Source organism: Erpetoichthys calabaricus, chromosome 16, assembly GCF_900747795.2.
Source record: "Erpetoichthys calabaricus chromosome 16, fErpCal1.3, whole genome shotgun sequence".
Lineage (NCBI taxonomy): Eukaryota > Metazoa > Chordata > Cladistia > Polypteriformes > Polypteridae > Erpetoichthys > Erpetoichthys calabaricus.
The window spans coordinates 35239923-35256639 of NC_041409.2; the positions used below are offsets into that span (position 1 = coordinate 35239923).

General features: G+C 39.4%; 1 protein-coding gene across 2 annotated transcripts in view; it reads right to left on the reverse strand.

Annotated features, from left to right (window-relative positions):
* The window catches only part of LOC114667106 (transmembrane protein 87A-like), a 138542-nt gene that overhangs the window by 76801 nt on the left and 45024 nt on the right, over positions 1–16717 (reverse strand). For both annotated transcript variants that reach the window (XM_051920073.1, XM_051920072.1), the window contains exon 3: positions 2159–2256. In XM_051920073.1, coding sequence (XP_051776033.1) covers positions 2159–2256 — 98 coding nt within the window. The remainder of the gene's footprint in view (positions 1–2158; positions 2257–16717) is intronic.

Genomic DNA, 16717 nt, shown 5'->3' on the forward strand with positions numbered 1-16717 from the left:
CTGTATTATTCTTGGCCTGCCAGACCTGGTTTTAACAGCAACTGTGCCTGTGGCCTTCCATTTACTGATTACTTTTCTTACAGTTGAAACTGACAGTTTAAACCTCTGAGACAGCTTTTTGTAACCTTCCCCTAAACCATGATACTGAATAATCTTTGTTTTCAGGTCTTTTGAGAGTTGCTTTGAGGATTCCATGCTGTCACTCTTCAGAGAAGAGTCAAAGGGAAGCACAACTTGCAATACCTTTTCTCATGATCAGACACACATGTCTATGAAGTTCAAGGCTTAACAAGCAAATCCAACCAATTTGGTGTTACAAGTAATCAGTACTGAGCAATTACATGCATTCAAATCAGCAAAATTACAAGGGGACCCAAATTTTTGCACAGCCAGTTTTTCATATTTGATTTAATTTCATATATCTAAATACTGCTTCACTAAAAATCGTTGTGAGGAAAACACCCCAGTACTCAGATGTTCCTAGGAAATGAAAGACATACCACTGTTATCTTTTTTGTTGAATGTAGAGTAAATTATTATGCAGGCTGAGAGGGGTTGCCAAACTTTTTCATATGACTGTAAATCAGCCGATTTGCATTAAAAAAAGACTAAATTGGCCAATCACAAAAACTGATTTTTTCAGCCCCCGCTTTCTAAGCTTTACGCTAGTTTAGTTGCAGTGCTGACTTACGCAAGGTATTAAAGTGGTTGAGACAGCGTCTTTTTTTTTGTGCAGCAACCTTCCTGCAGTGTAAACAAAGAGCAGCAAGTTAAGGCTTGTTTTAGCACTTAGCAACGAGCGAGACTGATTTGGTATATTAGCTTTACGTTAAAGAAAGTGGAGAAATAAACTGAGTAAAAAGGAATCAGAGGAGTCATCATGTGTAATTAGACAAATGGCAAGAAAAGCAACTTTAAGGAATTCAGACCTTCTAATTTTGCTTTTTAAATTAAAACAGACACCGCTTGAGTATGGATAGCTAGCTTGTTTAAAGTGTGTATCAACACACATTTTTAACTGGAAAAAGAAAAGGAAAAGAAAAATCTGAAATTGCTGCTTAGTAAACAAAAGGCTTGTTAGCTTACCAGCAAAATGTGTCTTTTACTTATAAATCTGTTAAGCATGTTAGTCTTGTGTCTTCTTCATAAACAACTTATGAGCATTTGATTCATTTGTGGCTTTTTTTAAAGATTTGCACTGTGATTATTATTTATTTCTGTGTGTCATACAACAAAATGTTTGGTAAGAACCAAGTAGTGCATTATGAAAATGATAATCCATATTTATAATTACACCTTAAGAATTACAGATGTCTAGCTGGTACACTGAAGGGAAAAAACATACCTGTATAAAATATAGTAAATGTATATGTTACAAGTAAAAAAGCTGAAGTACAATTAAAGACTAAAAATGATTAAAAAACCTATAAGAGAAGGTATATTTACATTAATTGCCAATCTCAATTGACTGTGATTGTATGTATGTATGTATGTGTGTGTGTGCGTGTGTGTGTAATATATATATATATATATATATATATATATATATAATGCTACCATGGCTGTCCGTTTGTCTGTAGCTTGCAAATTGTTTGAACTATTGAAACTTGAAATTTGGTACGCATATACTACGTGATGTCTACTATACACACACACTTTTTTTGTTGTTAGAGAAATTGTGACAACTACTATTTTTAATTAAGCCTTGATTCAGATTGGTACAGTACAGAAAAATCTAAACCAATATAACAGCTTATAATTATTAGAAACATTTTATTTTCTTTTATGCCATATGTAATAAGGAAAATATTTTTGTACATATTTTATTAGTTAAAGTATGTATTTAAGGTTACTAAATAAACCTACAGAATTTCATTTTGTTAATAAAAATGAACAGTTAAGACCTGTGGTTTACAGATTAAATATAAAAGTACACTTTAATATAGGACACAAGATTTCTATGTGTTTTGTTATGCAGGAGTTTAGTGCAAAAAAAAATACTGGCATCAGCCAATCAAGTAACATGAAATCAGTATCAGCCTTAAAAAACATGATCGTAGCACACCTAATGTACTATATTTGTTAAATGACAAATTATTCAAGATCTGTTTGAAAGGAAATGTGGTATAGAAACATAAACTCAAAGGAATCTACTTACTGCTATATTGAAGACCTCATTGTAGCACAAGGAGGAGCGAAGGTACCAACTAATATTGAAACCCTGCTCTGGGTTACATGATTTTCCATCACCAAAAACTGTAAAGCAAACAAATGAGAATTTTCAAACAGCATTCAGGAGCAACAACATAGAAGTGGTATTTAAAACAGAGGGAAAACGATTTGTAGAGCAGTTTCATGTATAGGGTTAAACTTCACATTCCAAAAACTGTTGCAAAATTTGGGTCAAATAGCAGAAAACAAAGTGTCATGTTAGAGACCAAAAAAATCGAGAACACATGCAGACTATACACACAAACACACATACAGTGCCCTCCATAATGTTTGGGATGATGCTTGCCTTTGCTCCACAGTTTAAAATTACAAATCATACAATTCAGACATGATTAAAGTGCACATGGAAGACTTTCATTTAAGGGGACTTGTATAAATTTCAGTCACACCATGTAGAAATGACAACAGTTTAGGATTTTGGTCTTGTTCGTTATGGTAGATGGACGTCTGAAGCAGAGCTCCGTTGCAGCGTCTTTATTTTTTCTCTTATTTCTTATTATCCCAAGGTATCCAGTATTTACCTAACCAAAAGAGTCTCTACTACAGTACATAAACATGAGTAACAAGAAAGGGGGTCAGAAAGAAACGGAAAAGAAATCTAAAACTACACCCAAGCCAAGACAGACGTCAGGCCCAAGTGCATGTACAATGTACGGCCTTTTAGAGACTGACCTGGAACAGGCAGGTGAAAGCGCAGACTTCCCAGGACCCCATTCCACTACTTCATCTCCAGTCGAGAGCGAAAATGGGAGCGAAGGTGCAAGTGATGTAGGTCACGATAGTTCGCCGATTCCAGAAGATCACTTGAAACTAGAGATGGCCTTGCTTTCCGTGCATTCATCTACTCCTCACGAGCTGGAAGCATCAGCTGTAACGGGGTTTCCACTTCACCCACGGAGCACGAAAGCCGAAACGATTTCTACGAACTGAAGGAAATGATCGCAACATTGGCCGCAGCCATGGCCATAGCCATAAGCGAGCTCAAGAAAGACATTCAGAAAAATATGAAGAAAGAAATAAATGGCTTGCTCAAGACAAACGAGAAGACAACTCAAGACTTGTTCAAGACAAACGGGAAGCTGCAGCAGGAGCTGCAAGAAATGCAGCAGGAACATAAAGACTTGGAAAAACGTATATATAATCGTTTTGATGCAGTCTTTAAAGATATGCTGAGAAAAATTGAGGAACACATTCAGGAAAATGCATCTAAACTGAGAGAACTTGCCGATCGGCTGGAAGACGTTAAGCAGACATTCACAACTCAAATTGAAACAGCGGAACAATTGGTATCTAACGCAGATGGAAAAGCTACAGCTGCGAACTCCGAAAAAAAACTCTGAGACAGACTTGCAGCTCTGGAAGATGGATGCATAAGGAATAATATTAGAATTGAAGGTCTACCTGAGAACCGTGAAAGTCCAAACCCAGTGAAATTCGTAGCTGAACTATTCTCAAAAATAATTGGAGAGGACTTTAAATCAGATACCGAGACAGCGGCAGCGTATCGCATATGTGGATCAAATACCTCTAAACCTAGGACTTTAATTGTCCGCTTCGAGAGATTACAATTTAAGCTTAATGTAATGGCACTTCTCTGACACAAACAAGAGATTATATTTGAAAATAACCACATTTGTATTTTCCCTGATTTCTCACCCTCAACAGCTGCTAAACGTGCAGCTTTTTACAACATTAAACAGGGGTTTACAGAAAGCCGATATCAGATACTCCCTCTTGTATTCTGCCAAACTGAAAGTGGATATTCAAGACAAATATCACATCTTTTCCTCCAAGGAGGAAGCAGAAAAGGAGTTAAGGAAACTGATCCCGACGCATTTTTGAAATACGAAGGTGAGTTGCATCCTCTCATGGTATAGCAAGAACATATTATTAGACTGGACTGCCAATACTGATGCGCTGTGCAAGAAAGGACAGAGCCGGTTATATTTCCTTAGAAGGCTGGCTTCCTTCAACATCTGCAATAAGATGCTGCAGATGTTCTATCAAACAGTTGTGGCGAGCGCCCTCTTCTACGCAGTGGTGTGCTGGGGAGGCAGCATTAAGAGGAAAGACGCCTCACGCCTGAACAAACTGGTGAGGAAGGCAGGCTCTATTGTTGGCATGGAGCTGGACAGTTTAACATCTGTGGCAGAGCGAAGGGCACTCAGCAGGCTCCTATCAATTATGGAGAATCCACTGCATCCACTAAATAGTATCATCTCCAGACAGAAGAGCAGCTTCAGCGACAGACTGCTGTCACTGTCCTGCTCCACAGACAGATTGAGGAGATCGTTCCTCCCCCAAACTATGCGACTCTTTAATTCCACCCAGGGGGGTAAACGTTAATATTTAACATTATACATAGTTATTGTCTGTTTTTCACCTGCATTATTATCATTCTTTAATTTAATATTGTATCAGTATGCTGCTGCTGAAGAATGTGAATTTCCCATTGGGATTAATAAAGTATCTATCTATCTATCTATCTATTACCTGCTGGCTGATCTGCTTGCAATGATACTATACCATAATTATATATCCTTTTTTCTTCTCGGCCACTTTTTGTTTATGTTTTAATTACAATTACATGCGTATGTGTGGAAGAAATTAAAGTAGTTTTTTTTTTTCTATTCTAAAGGAGACTGTTTAACATCATACCCTTGGTTTATTGTTATTATTGCACAAGGGGGCAAATGTAGTATGAGATATATTGGAGAGTAAAGGTGTAGATGACGAACAAAGGACGTATATTCATTAATCCTAATGAATGTTCACTAATAGTGGACTCATTACAGAATGCGTTGTCAGCTAAGTGACGGAATTGTTTAGCGGCCGTCTGTCATTCCTTTCTTTGCCGTTTATCTATTGAATCCGCTGTTTGAGAGGCGCGTTGTATGCGCCAACATTCATTAGTCGAGCACTGTCGTTTTGAACCCGTGCCTGCTTTGCTTTCGCGGTTTGAGACGCGCGTCGTAGGCGCCGACATCTATTGTTTTTGTCCATGCGGGCTCGTGTTTGTAGCTCCGTTAGTGGAGCTGTATAGTTTTGGAGCCGTGATCGTGACTCCATTAGTTCTCCGTTGTTTACCGTTAGTAATATGAATAATTGCACTTCCTGTTAATACGGAGCGTTTTCTGTGGTTGTACTGTTAATATTGCATCACTGTAATGTGATTCACTTATGCTGTATAGTTTGGACGTGTGAGGATGACGTACGTTCAATACGGAGCGTTCGTTTATTCTTATTACAGTTTGGACGTGTGAGGATGATGTACGTTTAAAACGGAGCGTTCGTTTATTCTTATTACGCGTTGTAGGCGCCTTCGACTTTCGTACTAACTCGCGCCTTCCGTACTATGATGCTGTATATGGTGGACCTTTGTGGACTCCGTACATTTTCCCGTTTCACTCTGGGGCGGGGGGCTGAATCCTCTTTTTTGTGTGGCTGTGTCGTTACCTATGGGAGCGTTGCCTCATTTCTTATTTACGTTAGTTGAGCTCCTTTGTTTTTGAGCCGTGACGCGTTGTAGGCACTTATTTACGTTAGCTGAGCTAATATTATACCTCCGGTGCCGTGTGTGTGTTTCATGTGGTAGTCATTGTAGGCGCATGCGCCCACCGTACTATCTCGGGTTTCAATCTTAAACTGCTGCATTCAGTGTTTTAATTGCTCCTTATTAGCAATAAGATGTAAAACAGGGGTAGGCAATGTCGGTCCTGGTGAGCCGCAGTGGCTACAGGTTTTCATTCAACCCAATTGCTTAATTAGAAACCAATCATTGCCAATCTCAGACCTTATTTAATTTTATGGCTTGTTAGTCTGTGCAATGTAAGGCTTTTACATCGTAGATTTTTTTCCTTTCCAAGGATATCATCCAAATGATTTGAAGCCTAAAACAGATCATTTTCAGTCTGTCACATTTTTCTATTAAGTGTTTTATTAAATCAAACCGTGCATTATGAACACACACAGATGTAATTGGGGAAAAAAGCTAGCTGGAGAACTGCTGGCTGCTTTGTCTTTTACATCTTATTGCTAATAAGGAGCAATTAAAACACTGAATGCAGCAGTTTAAGATTGAAATAAGCAATTAAGTTTGGAGAACCTTAACAAACGAGACCACTAAAATGAAGCATTAAAATGTCACTTAAGCAATATGTGCTTCATCAGCAAAAAATTGAGTTCTCGTTAAGGAACTGGGTTGGAACAAAAACCTGCACATACTGTGGCACTCCAGGACCGACGTTGCCTACCCCTGGTGTAGACGGTTAGGGTTCCATATTGTCTGTGCTCGTTGCTTTATTTCGTATTTTATCTCTGGGGCTTCTGTAGCATCTCGGGGGTCTGCCTGCGGTGTGTTGGGACGCTCGTTGTAGGCGCCCGCACCTTCCGTACTATGTCGGGTTTGACTATGCTGTGTAGTGTGGACGGTTAGGGTTCCGTATCGTCTGTGCTCGTTGCTTTATTTCGTATTTCCGTTAGTTGAGCTGTCGGCGCCTGCGCACTATGTCTCCTGCGTCCATGGGCATGCCATGTACCTGCGTCCATATCCGGTTTATTCTCGGTTAGTAATATGGATTAGGATTTACTATGCTTATCCAGGGTCACTTTTTAACACCATTCCCTGGGTTTACTGTCTTAATATTTCAAGACTGTTGATGATTATATTTTATGCTTATAGTATTTAGACTTTATTGGTAATAGATATCGCTATTTTTTAATACTCAAATGCCGCTGCTGGGGGGCTTGTTTTATTTTGGACGTGCTCTGTCTCTAGGTATGTCAAAGGACTGGGACTTTGTGAAGTTGGGTCTAGCCTCACGTGGGGAGGCAAAATGGGGGTGGGGTGGGGTGGGGGGATGAGGCGGGTAGAGAAAGAGAGCAAGCTATATCTAATCTATCCTTTTAAACCTTACAATTATAACTTCCAACGTAACAATAGGCTGCATGGCAATAACTTATGGGAAATTTGGAAATTAAGGTTAAAGCTGTCTCACTTCAAGTTAAAACTACAAAATGACATCAAAAATCAGAATTAATGTCTCTACGATGGAATGTTAAAGGCCTGAATCATGAATTAAAGAGAAAGAAAGTATTCTCTCACCTAACAGGTGTAAATGCAAAAATAGTATTTTTACAGGAGACCCACTTATTAAGCAAAGATCAGTTCCGGCTGCAAAAAGACTGGACTGGCCAAATGTTCCATTCCAGCTTTACAAAGAAAACTAGAGGTGTGGGAATTCTTATACATAGAATAGTCTAGTTTGTAGCATCAGATGTAGTATCTGATCCTGAAGGGAGATATGTGATTGTCATGGGCAACTTATTTAACTGTAAAGTGATTTTGATAAATGTTTATGCACCCAATGTTGATGATAGGGAATTCATGCAAAATGTATTTGCATCTATTCCCAATGTGAACACTCATAAAATTATAATGGCTGGGGACTTGTGTTTTAAATCCACTCTTAGATAGATGTCATTCCCCTGCTGTGACAGGAAACCTAACACTGCAAAGACAATTACACAGTTTTTAACTGACCACAACTTATCAGACCCTGGGGGGTATTTTCCGTACGTCACTTAAATCATCCAAGATCAGATGCCGGTGAAACTTTTCCAGGATAAGTCATTTTTTCAAACGCAGCCGCATAGTAGATTAGTCTAGCTGGATCTAATCATCCGAGATGAATGTGCGCACCCGCGCTGAGTGAAAAGCTCATATATATTGAGTCTAAAAAACATGATCAGCAAGTCTTTGATAGGCTGCAACAAAATGACAAAAGAACGGGCGCATTTTTTTTTTTACACAAGCTGTGTTTGTGTGGGTGGGTGTGTATGTGTGTGGGTGTTAGTTAGTTAGTTAGTTAGTTAGTTAGTTAGTTAGTTAGTTAGTTAGTCGAAGGATTTCAAGATTTAATATGCACAAGGGGTAACACTGCAAAAGCAGCCCAAACCAGAAAAGACGGCTGGCAAAAAGTGGCCGACAAATTAAATGCGTGTGCATTGTACTTACTGAAAGCAGCGTTTCATTTCCTATGTGTCAGATTAATTATTATTTAATATGTCATAATTCCAGATCAAACGTGAGCACAAGGAGAACACGGGAATAGGTTAAAGTGAAGTACAAGAATATACTTCAAACTGGTGAAAATTGGTATATAATATTTAAAGAATTGTTGACATAAAGAATCATATATAATGTAAAGAACATTAATTGTAAAGCTAATATGAAGGCAGACAAGCAAAAAACAGGTGGAGGTCCAGACCTAACCCCTGCAGAAGAGTTGGCTCTCCAGCAAAATGCCCATCACCCTGTTTCTGAGGGCATTCCAGGGGGAAGCTCCTCCTCAGAACCAGTGGCAGGATGCAGTGGTCACTTCATTTCAGGTAAAGGATTGTCATTGCACATATTTGTCCTCAATGTGTGCCATAAGTATGTTCCATATAGCCCTCTTCTTTTGTTGGGTCAGTTGCAGGGAATGTCATATCCCTAGACCTGTGTCTGACCAACGAGATATTGACGAAGGTCAAATATTTGATGAAGACACTGTGTCTGATTATTCATAAGGAGGAGAGGTACAATTTCCAAATCAAACTCCACTCTGATCAGTCCCATGTGCCCCAATCACATTTGGAAATCCTGGGTAATGAGAATGTTAGGCTGATTGTGAGATTCTTCATGGAACTGGGGGTGTCTTTGCCTGTGTATTACCTACCTGCAATGGCATGAAACGCCTCTTTTATTGTCTGCACACGCAGGTGTCCAGGAAACACTATGAAAACCCAAAGGAAATATTTCAGAGCCAAACAGACTTTACGAATTGTCTGGCAAACTGCACTTTTAGATAGATTTTCCACATCGTCTACTGTATATAAAAAACGTGCCGCTTGCAAAAAACCTCAAAGCAATGCATACTGTCTGTGTGGTTGTAAGAGCCCGACTTCGCCTAGATTGACTTTGAATATAAGGTCCTAATAAATTTTTGAGGTACAATATTCCCCCTCAGCTAAAGCGGTATCTTTTGAAAAGAATTTCCTCCGGGAGCAATAAAGTATCTTGACGATCGCGCAAAACCCTCTCTATATGAAATTATCTTCTTATGATTTGCGTGCCGATATCAATTGGTTGCTCATTCATGAACGGCGAAGTCATGACTGAATGAGTTCCACGTACGGACACCGATTAAGTGTGTGAGCTAATCCTTGTTTACATAGAACAAACCTGCTCCGAGCAGGTTTGAGGATTTGGATGTGTTGCTATGACAACACATCCAGCAAGAGTTTCGAAAAACCGACAGATGCAGGATCATGCCAAATCATCAACAATTACATCCGGCTAAACGAGTAATCCACGTACGAAAAATACCCCCCCTGGAGGTTTCTAAACCCAAACTCAAGAACATATTCCTTCTACTCACCAGTGCATCAATGCTACTCAAGAATGTATTACTTCTTTATAGATAATAATTTCTTGCCTGCGATTAAATCTTTCAAGTATGACACTATTGTTATTTCTGACCATGCCCCTCTGATCTTGGAGCTGAAATCATTATGCCCCACATACTCATCTCACAGATGGCAACTTAATCTACTTCTATTAGCAGATGAGAACTGTAGAGAATTTATATCAAAACAAATCAGTTTCTTCCTAGAGACAAATACATTCTCAGAGATCTCTGCAGGAATGCTCTGGAAAACTGTAAATGCCTTCATAAGAGGATAGATTATTTCATATCTTTCCCACAGAAATAAATTAGAAACCAAGAAGGTATCAGAGCTAACCAGTGAAATTACTAGAATAGATCAAGAACATGCCAAGTGTCCAAGTGAAGCTCTTCAAAGGAAAAGACAGGCTCTGCATTCAGAGCTCAACCTCTTAACAACCAAAGAAACTGAACAACTCATTTTTAAATCAAGACATCATTACTATGAACACGGAGAGAAAGCTAATAAGCTTTTAGCTCAACAAATCCACAAGCAAGAAGTTCGCAATACAATCCCAGCAATTACCAACACGAACGGAAATAAAATCACTGACCATAAAAATATAATGCACATATTTAGAAACTACTATAAATCCTTATATTCTACTGAGTTCAAAGAAGACAACACACAATCTAATGCATTTCTGGATACATTACAGATACCACAAATAGATACTTTTATTGCAGAGGAATTGGATAAACCTCTGGCGCTATCAGAATTACTAGATGCTATAAAGTCACTTCACAGCAGGAAAGCAGCAGGACCTGATGGCTACCCTGTCGAATTTTATAAGAAATTCTCCACTCAGCTAGCTCCCCTCTAATTAGCAACATTTACAGAAGCTACAGTAAATCAAATTCTACCTCAAACTTTTCATCAAGCAATAATCACCGTTTTTCCAAAACAAAACAAGGACTTATTATAATGCGCATCATACAGACCAATTTCACTTCTGAATAATGATGTTAAGATACAGTGGAACCACGGTTTGACCATAATTCGTTCCAAAACTCTGGTCATAACCTGATTTGGTCGTGAGCCGAAGTAATTTCCCCCATAGGATTGTATGTAAATACAATCAATCCGTTCCAGACCATACGAACTGTATGTAAATATATATTTTTTTAAATTTTTAAGCACAAATATAATTAAACCATAGAATGCACAGCATAATAGTAAACTAAATGTAAAAACATTGAATAACACTGAGAAAACCTTGAACAACAGAGAAAACTAACACTGCAATAGTTCGCACTATAGCTCTACCAACCGCTGGCTAAACACACTTTTTTTTAATGAGTTTTAGCACAGGAAAAAAAATGAACATTTGAAAAAATCCGTAATTTAATAAACCACCAAGAAAAGTAACATTGCAACAATGCACGCTACGAACCGATAGCTGTAAACAGAAGTGAAAACAAAATCAAGCCCAGTGCATTCTTTAACTGCCTTCTCTACCTTATGCGTCCAGCTCTCTCTCTCGTGCTGCCTGTGTGTGTGTGTGTGTGTGTGTCTCTCTCTCTCTCTCACGCTGCCTGTGTGTGTGTCTCTCTCTCGCGCTGCCTGTGTGTGTGTGTGTGTCTCTCTCTCTCTCTCTCTCTCTCTCTTGCGCACTGTGTGTGTATGTGTGTGTGTCTCTCTCTCTCTCACGCTGCCTGTGTGTGTGTTTCTCTCTCTTGCGCTGCCTGTGTGTGTGTGTGTGTGCCTCTCTCTCTCTCTCTTGCGCGCTGTGTGTATGTGTGTGTGTGTCTCTCTCTCTCACGCTGCCTGTGTGTGTGTCTCTCTCGCGCGCTGCCTGTGTGTGTGTGTGTCTCTCTCGCGCGCTGCCTCTGTGTGTGTGTGTGTGCACGTCTCTCTCATGCCTGTGTGTGTGTGTGTGTGTGTCTCACTCTCTCTCTCTTGCTCGCTGCACAGGAAATGCACAGGGAGAGACTGAACACATACAAACCAAAAGGGAAACTGGCTAGTTTGTATACCGAGTGTGAGGTCGTGAACAGATGCAAACGTTTGGCAAACTTTTTGGTCGTATACCGATTTGTACGTGTTCCGAGACGTTCGTGAACTGAGGTTCCACAGTACTCTCCAAAATCTTAGCTACAAGAATGGAGAAAGTGCTGCCTTTGGTAATATCACAAGATCAAACTGGATTTATTAAATAACGACACTTAGCTTCCAGTCTCCTACACCTGTTCAATGTAATATATTCACCAGCAAAGACAAACACCCCGGAGATATTATTATCATTGGATGCAGAAAAAGCATTTGATATGATTGAATTGAACTACCTTTTCACTACATTAGAGAAACTTGGATTTGGCCTGAATACTTGTGCATGGATCAAACTACTGTACAGTAATCCCTCACTTATCGCGGGAGATAGGTTCCAAGGCCGACCGCGATACCTGAATTTCCGTGAAGTAGGGACACCATATTTATTTAATTATTTAACGTGTATTTGGACGTTTTTAAACCCTCCCTGTATTGTTTACAACCCACCCTTTACTCTATTAATAACAGGGACAACTGCTAAGCAATATGAAATCGGTAGATAAGTTTACACTTACTGTATAGCGAAGTACACGTAGCTATATACAGTGGTGTGAAAAACTATTTGCCCCCTTCCTGATTTCTTATTCTTTTGCATGTTTGTCACACAAAATGTTTCTGATCATCAAACACATTTAACCATTAGTCAAATATAACACAAATAAACACAAAATGCAGTTTGTAAATGGTGGTTTTTATTATTTAGGGAGAAAAAAAAATCCAAACCTACATGGCCCTGTGTGAAAAAGTAATTGCCCCCTGAACCTAATAACTGGTTGGGCCACCCTTAGCAGCAATAACTGCAATCAAGCGTTTGCGATAACTTGCAATGAGTCTTGTACAGCGCTCTGGAGGAATTTTGGCCCACTCATCTTTGCAAAATTGTTGTAATTCAGCTTTATTTGAGGGTTTTCTATGCATGGACCGCCTTTTTAAGGTCATGCCATAGCATCTCAATTGGATTCAGGTCAGGACTTTGACTAGGCCACTCCAAAGTCTTCATTTTGTTTTTCTTCAGCCATTCAGAGGTGGATTTGCTGGTGTGTTTTGGGTCATTGTCCTGTTGCAGCACCCAAGATCGCTTCAGCTTGAGTTGACGAACAGATGGCCGGACATTCTCCTTCAGGATTTTTTGGTAGACAGTAGAATTCATGGTTCCATCTATCACAGCAAGCCTTCCAGGTCCTGAAGCAGCAAAACAACCCCAGACCATCACACTACCACCACCATATTTTACTGTTGGTATGATGTTCTTTTTCTGAAATGCTGTGTTCCTTTTACGCCAGATGTAACGGGACATTTGCCTTCCAAAAAGTTCAACTTTTGACTCATCAGTCCACAAGGTATTTTCCCAAAAGTCTTGGCAATCATTGAGATGTTTCTTAGCAAATTGAGACGAGCCCTAATGTTCTTTTTGCTTAACAGTGGTTTGCGTCTTGGACATCTGCCATGCAGGCCGTTTATGCCCAGTCTCTTTCTTATGGTGGAGTCGTGAACACTGACCTTAATTGAGGCAAGTGAGGCCTGCAGTTCTTTAGACGTTGTCCTGGGGTCTTTTGTGACCTCTCGGATGAGTCATCTCTGCGCTCTTGGGGTAATTTTGGTCGGCCGGCCACTCCTGGGAAGGTTCACCACTGTTCCATGTTTTTGCCATTTGTGGATAATGGCTCTCACTGTGGTTCGCTGGAGTCCCAAAGCTTTAGAAATGGCTTTATAACCTTTACCAGACTGATAGATCTCAATTACTTCTGTTCTCATTTGTTCCTGAATTTCTTTGGATCTTGGCATGATGTCTAGCTTTTGAGGTGCTTTTGGTCTACTTCTCTGTGTCAGGCAGCTCCTATTTAAGTGATTTCTTGATTGAAACAGGTGTGGCAATAATCAGGCCTGGGGGTGGCTACGGAAATTGAACTCAGGTGTGATACACCACAGTTAGGTTATTTTTTAACAAGGGGGCAATTACTTTTTCACACAGGGCCATGTAGGTTTGGATTTTTTTTCTCCCTAAATAATAAAAACCATCATTTAAAAACTGCATTTTGTGTTTACTTGTGTTATATTTGACTAATGGTTAAATGCGTTTGATGATCAGAAACATTTTGTGTGCCAAACATGCAAAAGAATAAGAAATCAGGAAGGGGGCAAATAGTTTTTCACACCACTGTATGACGTGATGATGGTGATGAATATGCTGCGCAGTAAAAATGATGACGATTGAAGGTGATAATCCCCTGAATGCAGTAGCAAGAGCACGTTAATGTTGAATGAGTGAGATGAGACTTCCTGGTTAATGCAGTTCTCCGTCGCTGAGCCAATCAGCAGCACACAGGAACTTAACTGCGTGTTCTGATTGGGTAGCTTCTCAGCCATCCGCCAATAGCATCTCTTGTATGAAATCAACTGGGCAAACCAAGTGAGGAAGCAAATACCAGAAGTAAAAAGACGCATTGTCTGCAGAAACCCGCGAAGCAGCGAAAAATCCGCGTTATATATTTAGATATGCTTACATATAAAATCCGCGAAGTCGTGAATCCGCGAAAAGTGAACCGCGAAGTAGCGAGGGATTACTGTATACCAATCCAGAAGCTTCAGTTTGTATTAACAACATTTGCTCAGACTACTTTAAACTAGAACGTTTTACCAGACAAGGATGCCCCTTGTCACCACTGCTATCTGCAATCACCATTGAACCACTGGCAGTTCACTGTTGATAAAGGGGATTATCAGAGAAGGACTGGAACAGAAAATTTCTCTATATGCAGATGATATGGTTTTGTATATATCAGACCCACAAAATACTGTGCCTGCAGTCCTAACAGCACTTACAGAATTTCAAAAGATCTCTGGTCTCAGAATTAATTTGAATAAAAGTGTGCTCTTTCCAGTGAATTCTCAAGCATACAATATTAGATTGGACACCTTCCCTTTTATTATTGCAGATCAGTTTAAATACCTATGGGTAAATATCACAAGCAAACATAAATCTCTTTATCAACAAAATTTTGCCGTCTATATGGAAAACATTAAGCAAGACTTGCATAGATGGTCAACCCTCCACCTCATTTTAGCTGGAAGAATTAATGTTGTTAAGATGAATATCCTTCCTAAGCTTCTCTTTCTATTTCAAAACATTCCAATATACATCAATAAATCATTCTTTAAGCAATTAGATTCAACCATAACCTCATTTATTTGGAACCTAACACATCCACGTATCCAAGAGCAACCCTACAAAGACCTAAGACAGAAGGTGGCATGTCTCTGCCTAACTTTCAGTTTTACTACTGGGCAGCAAACATATACTGTAAGCTATGAAAACCTGGACACATAAAGATGAACATACACAGGCTTGGTCAGCAACAGAAATAAAATCCTGTAGTACTTCTCTATATTCCCTGCTTTGTGCCCCAATAAATGCAAGTTATCGCCAATATACTAATAACCCAATTGTGCTTAACTCACTCAGAATATGGAACCAATGTAGAAAGCATTTTAAGATAGAGAATCTTTTATTTGTAGCATGCATGACAACCATCTTTTTCAACCCTTGCAAACATATGCAGTTTTTAATATCTGGAAAACATTTGGGAGTAAATTGCTTAGAGATCTTTATATAGACAACATCTTTGCATCCTATGAACAATTACATTCCAAATTTAATTTTCCAGCAACACATTTCTTTCACTATCTTCAAATTAGAAACTTTGTCAAACAGAACCTGCCTGATTTTCCCCATCTCCCACCTTCCATGCTGGAAAAAATATTGCTCAGTCCTGAGGACTCTGCCAGCATTTTTGCAATATATAAAATTGTTTTACAGTCCCTCCCTTTCAAAGATCCAAGAGGACAATGGGAAAAGGATCTTTCACTCAACATATCAGAAAAGGAGTGGAAGGTAATAATAATAATACATTTTATTTATATAGCACCTTTCCCATGCTCAAGGCACTTACAGAATATAAGAAAGAATGGCAGGGTATACAGTATATAGCATTGTACAAACCAGATAAATAAATAAAGAAGATTATGACAGTGAATTCAGAGAAAGAAAAAAAAAAGCCTAACAGACAGCATAATTGATGGTCTAGCACACACACACACAGGTTACATGAACATCTTGACAGAGAGGTAAACTGAGAGAAGGGTAATAAAGTCAGGTAGAGCTAAAAGCCTTCCTGAACAGATGAGTTTTGAGTTGTTTTTTTAAAAGAATTCATGGAGTCAGCTGACCTTAATAATTTCGGTAGGTCATTCCAGAGTCTGGGCGCTATACAGCTGAAGGCCCTGTCACCCATGGAGTGTAGATTAGTGTGGGGCACAACAAGATTGCCAGAATCAGAGGACCTTAGTGGGCGGGCAGGCACATAGTGATGAGAAGGTCACTGATGTAGTTTGGCGCGAGGTTATTTAAGGCTTTATAGGTTATAAGTAGGATTTTATATTCGATTCTGTAAGACACGGGGAACCAGTGAAGACGGAGCAGGATGGGTGTGATGTGCTCGCTGCTGCTGGTTCGAGTAAGGACTCTTCCAGCTGAGTTTTGAATAAGCTGGAGCTGTGATATAAGATTAGAAGGGGGCACCTGCCAGTAGGGAATTACAATAATCGATGCGGGATGTGATAAAAGCATGGACAAGTTTCTCAGCATTAGAAAAGGAGAGGAAGGAGTGAACACGGGATATGTTACGGAGGTGAAAGTAAGAAAGATTCTTAATGTGATTAATGTGGGCCGAATAAGAAAGGGTGGAATCAAAAATGACACCAAGATTCTTTGCAGTAGAGGCAGGTCTGATGAGATCACCGCCAAGATGGACTGGGAAGAAGTTCATTTTATTAAGCTGCATTTTAGTCTCAATTTGCAGGAGTTCAGTTTTGTTGCAGTATAATTTTAAAGAGTTCTGCTCCATCCAGATTTTAATTTCACTAAGGCTGGTTGTGAGCTGAGAAAGCT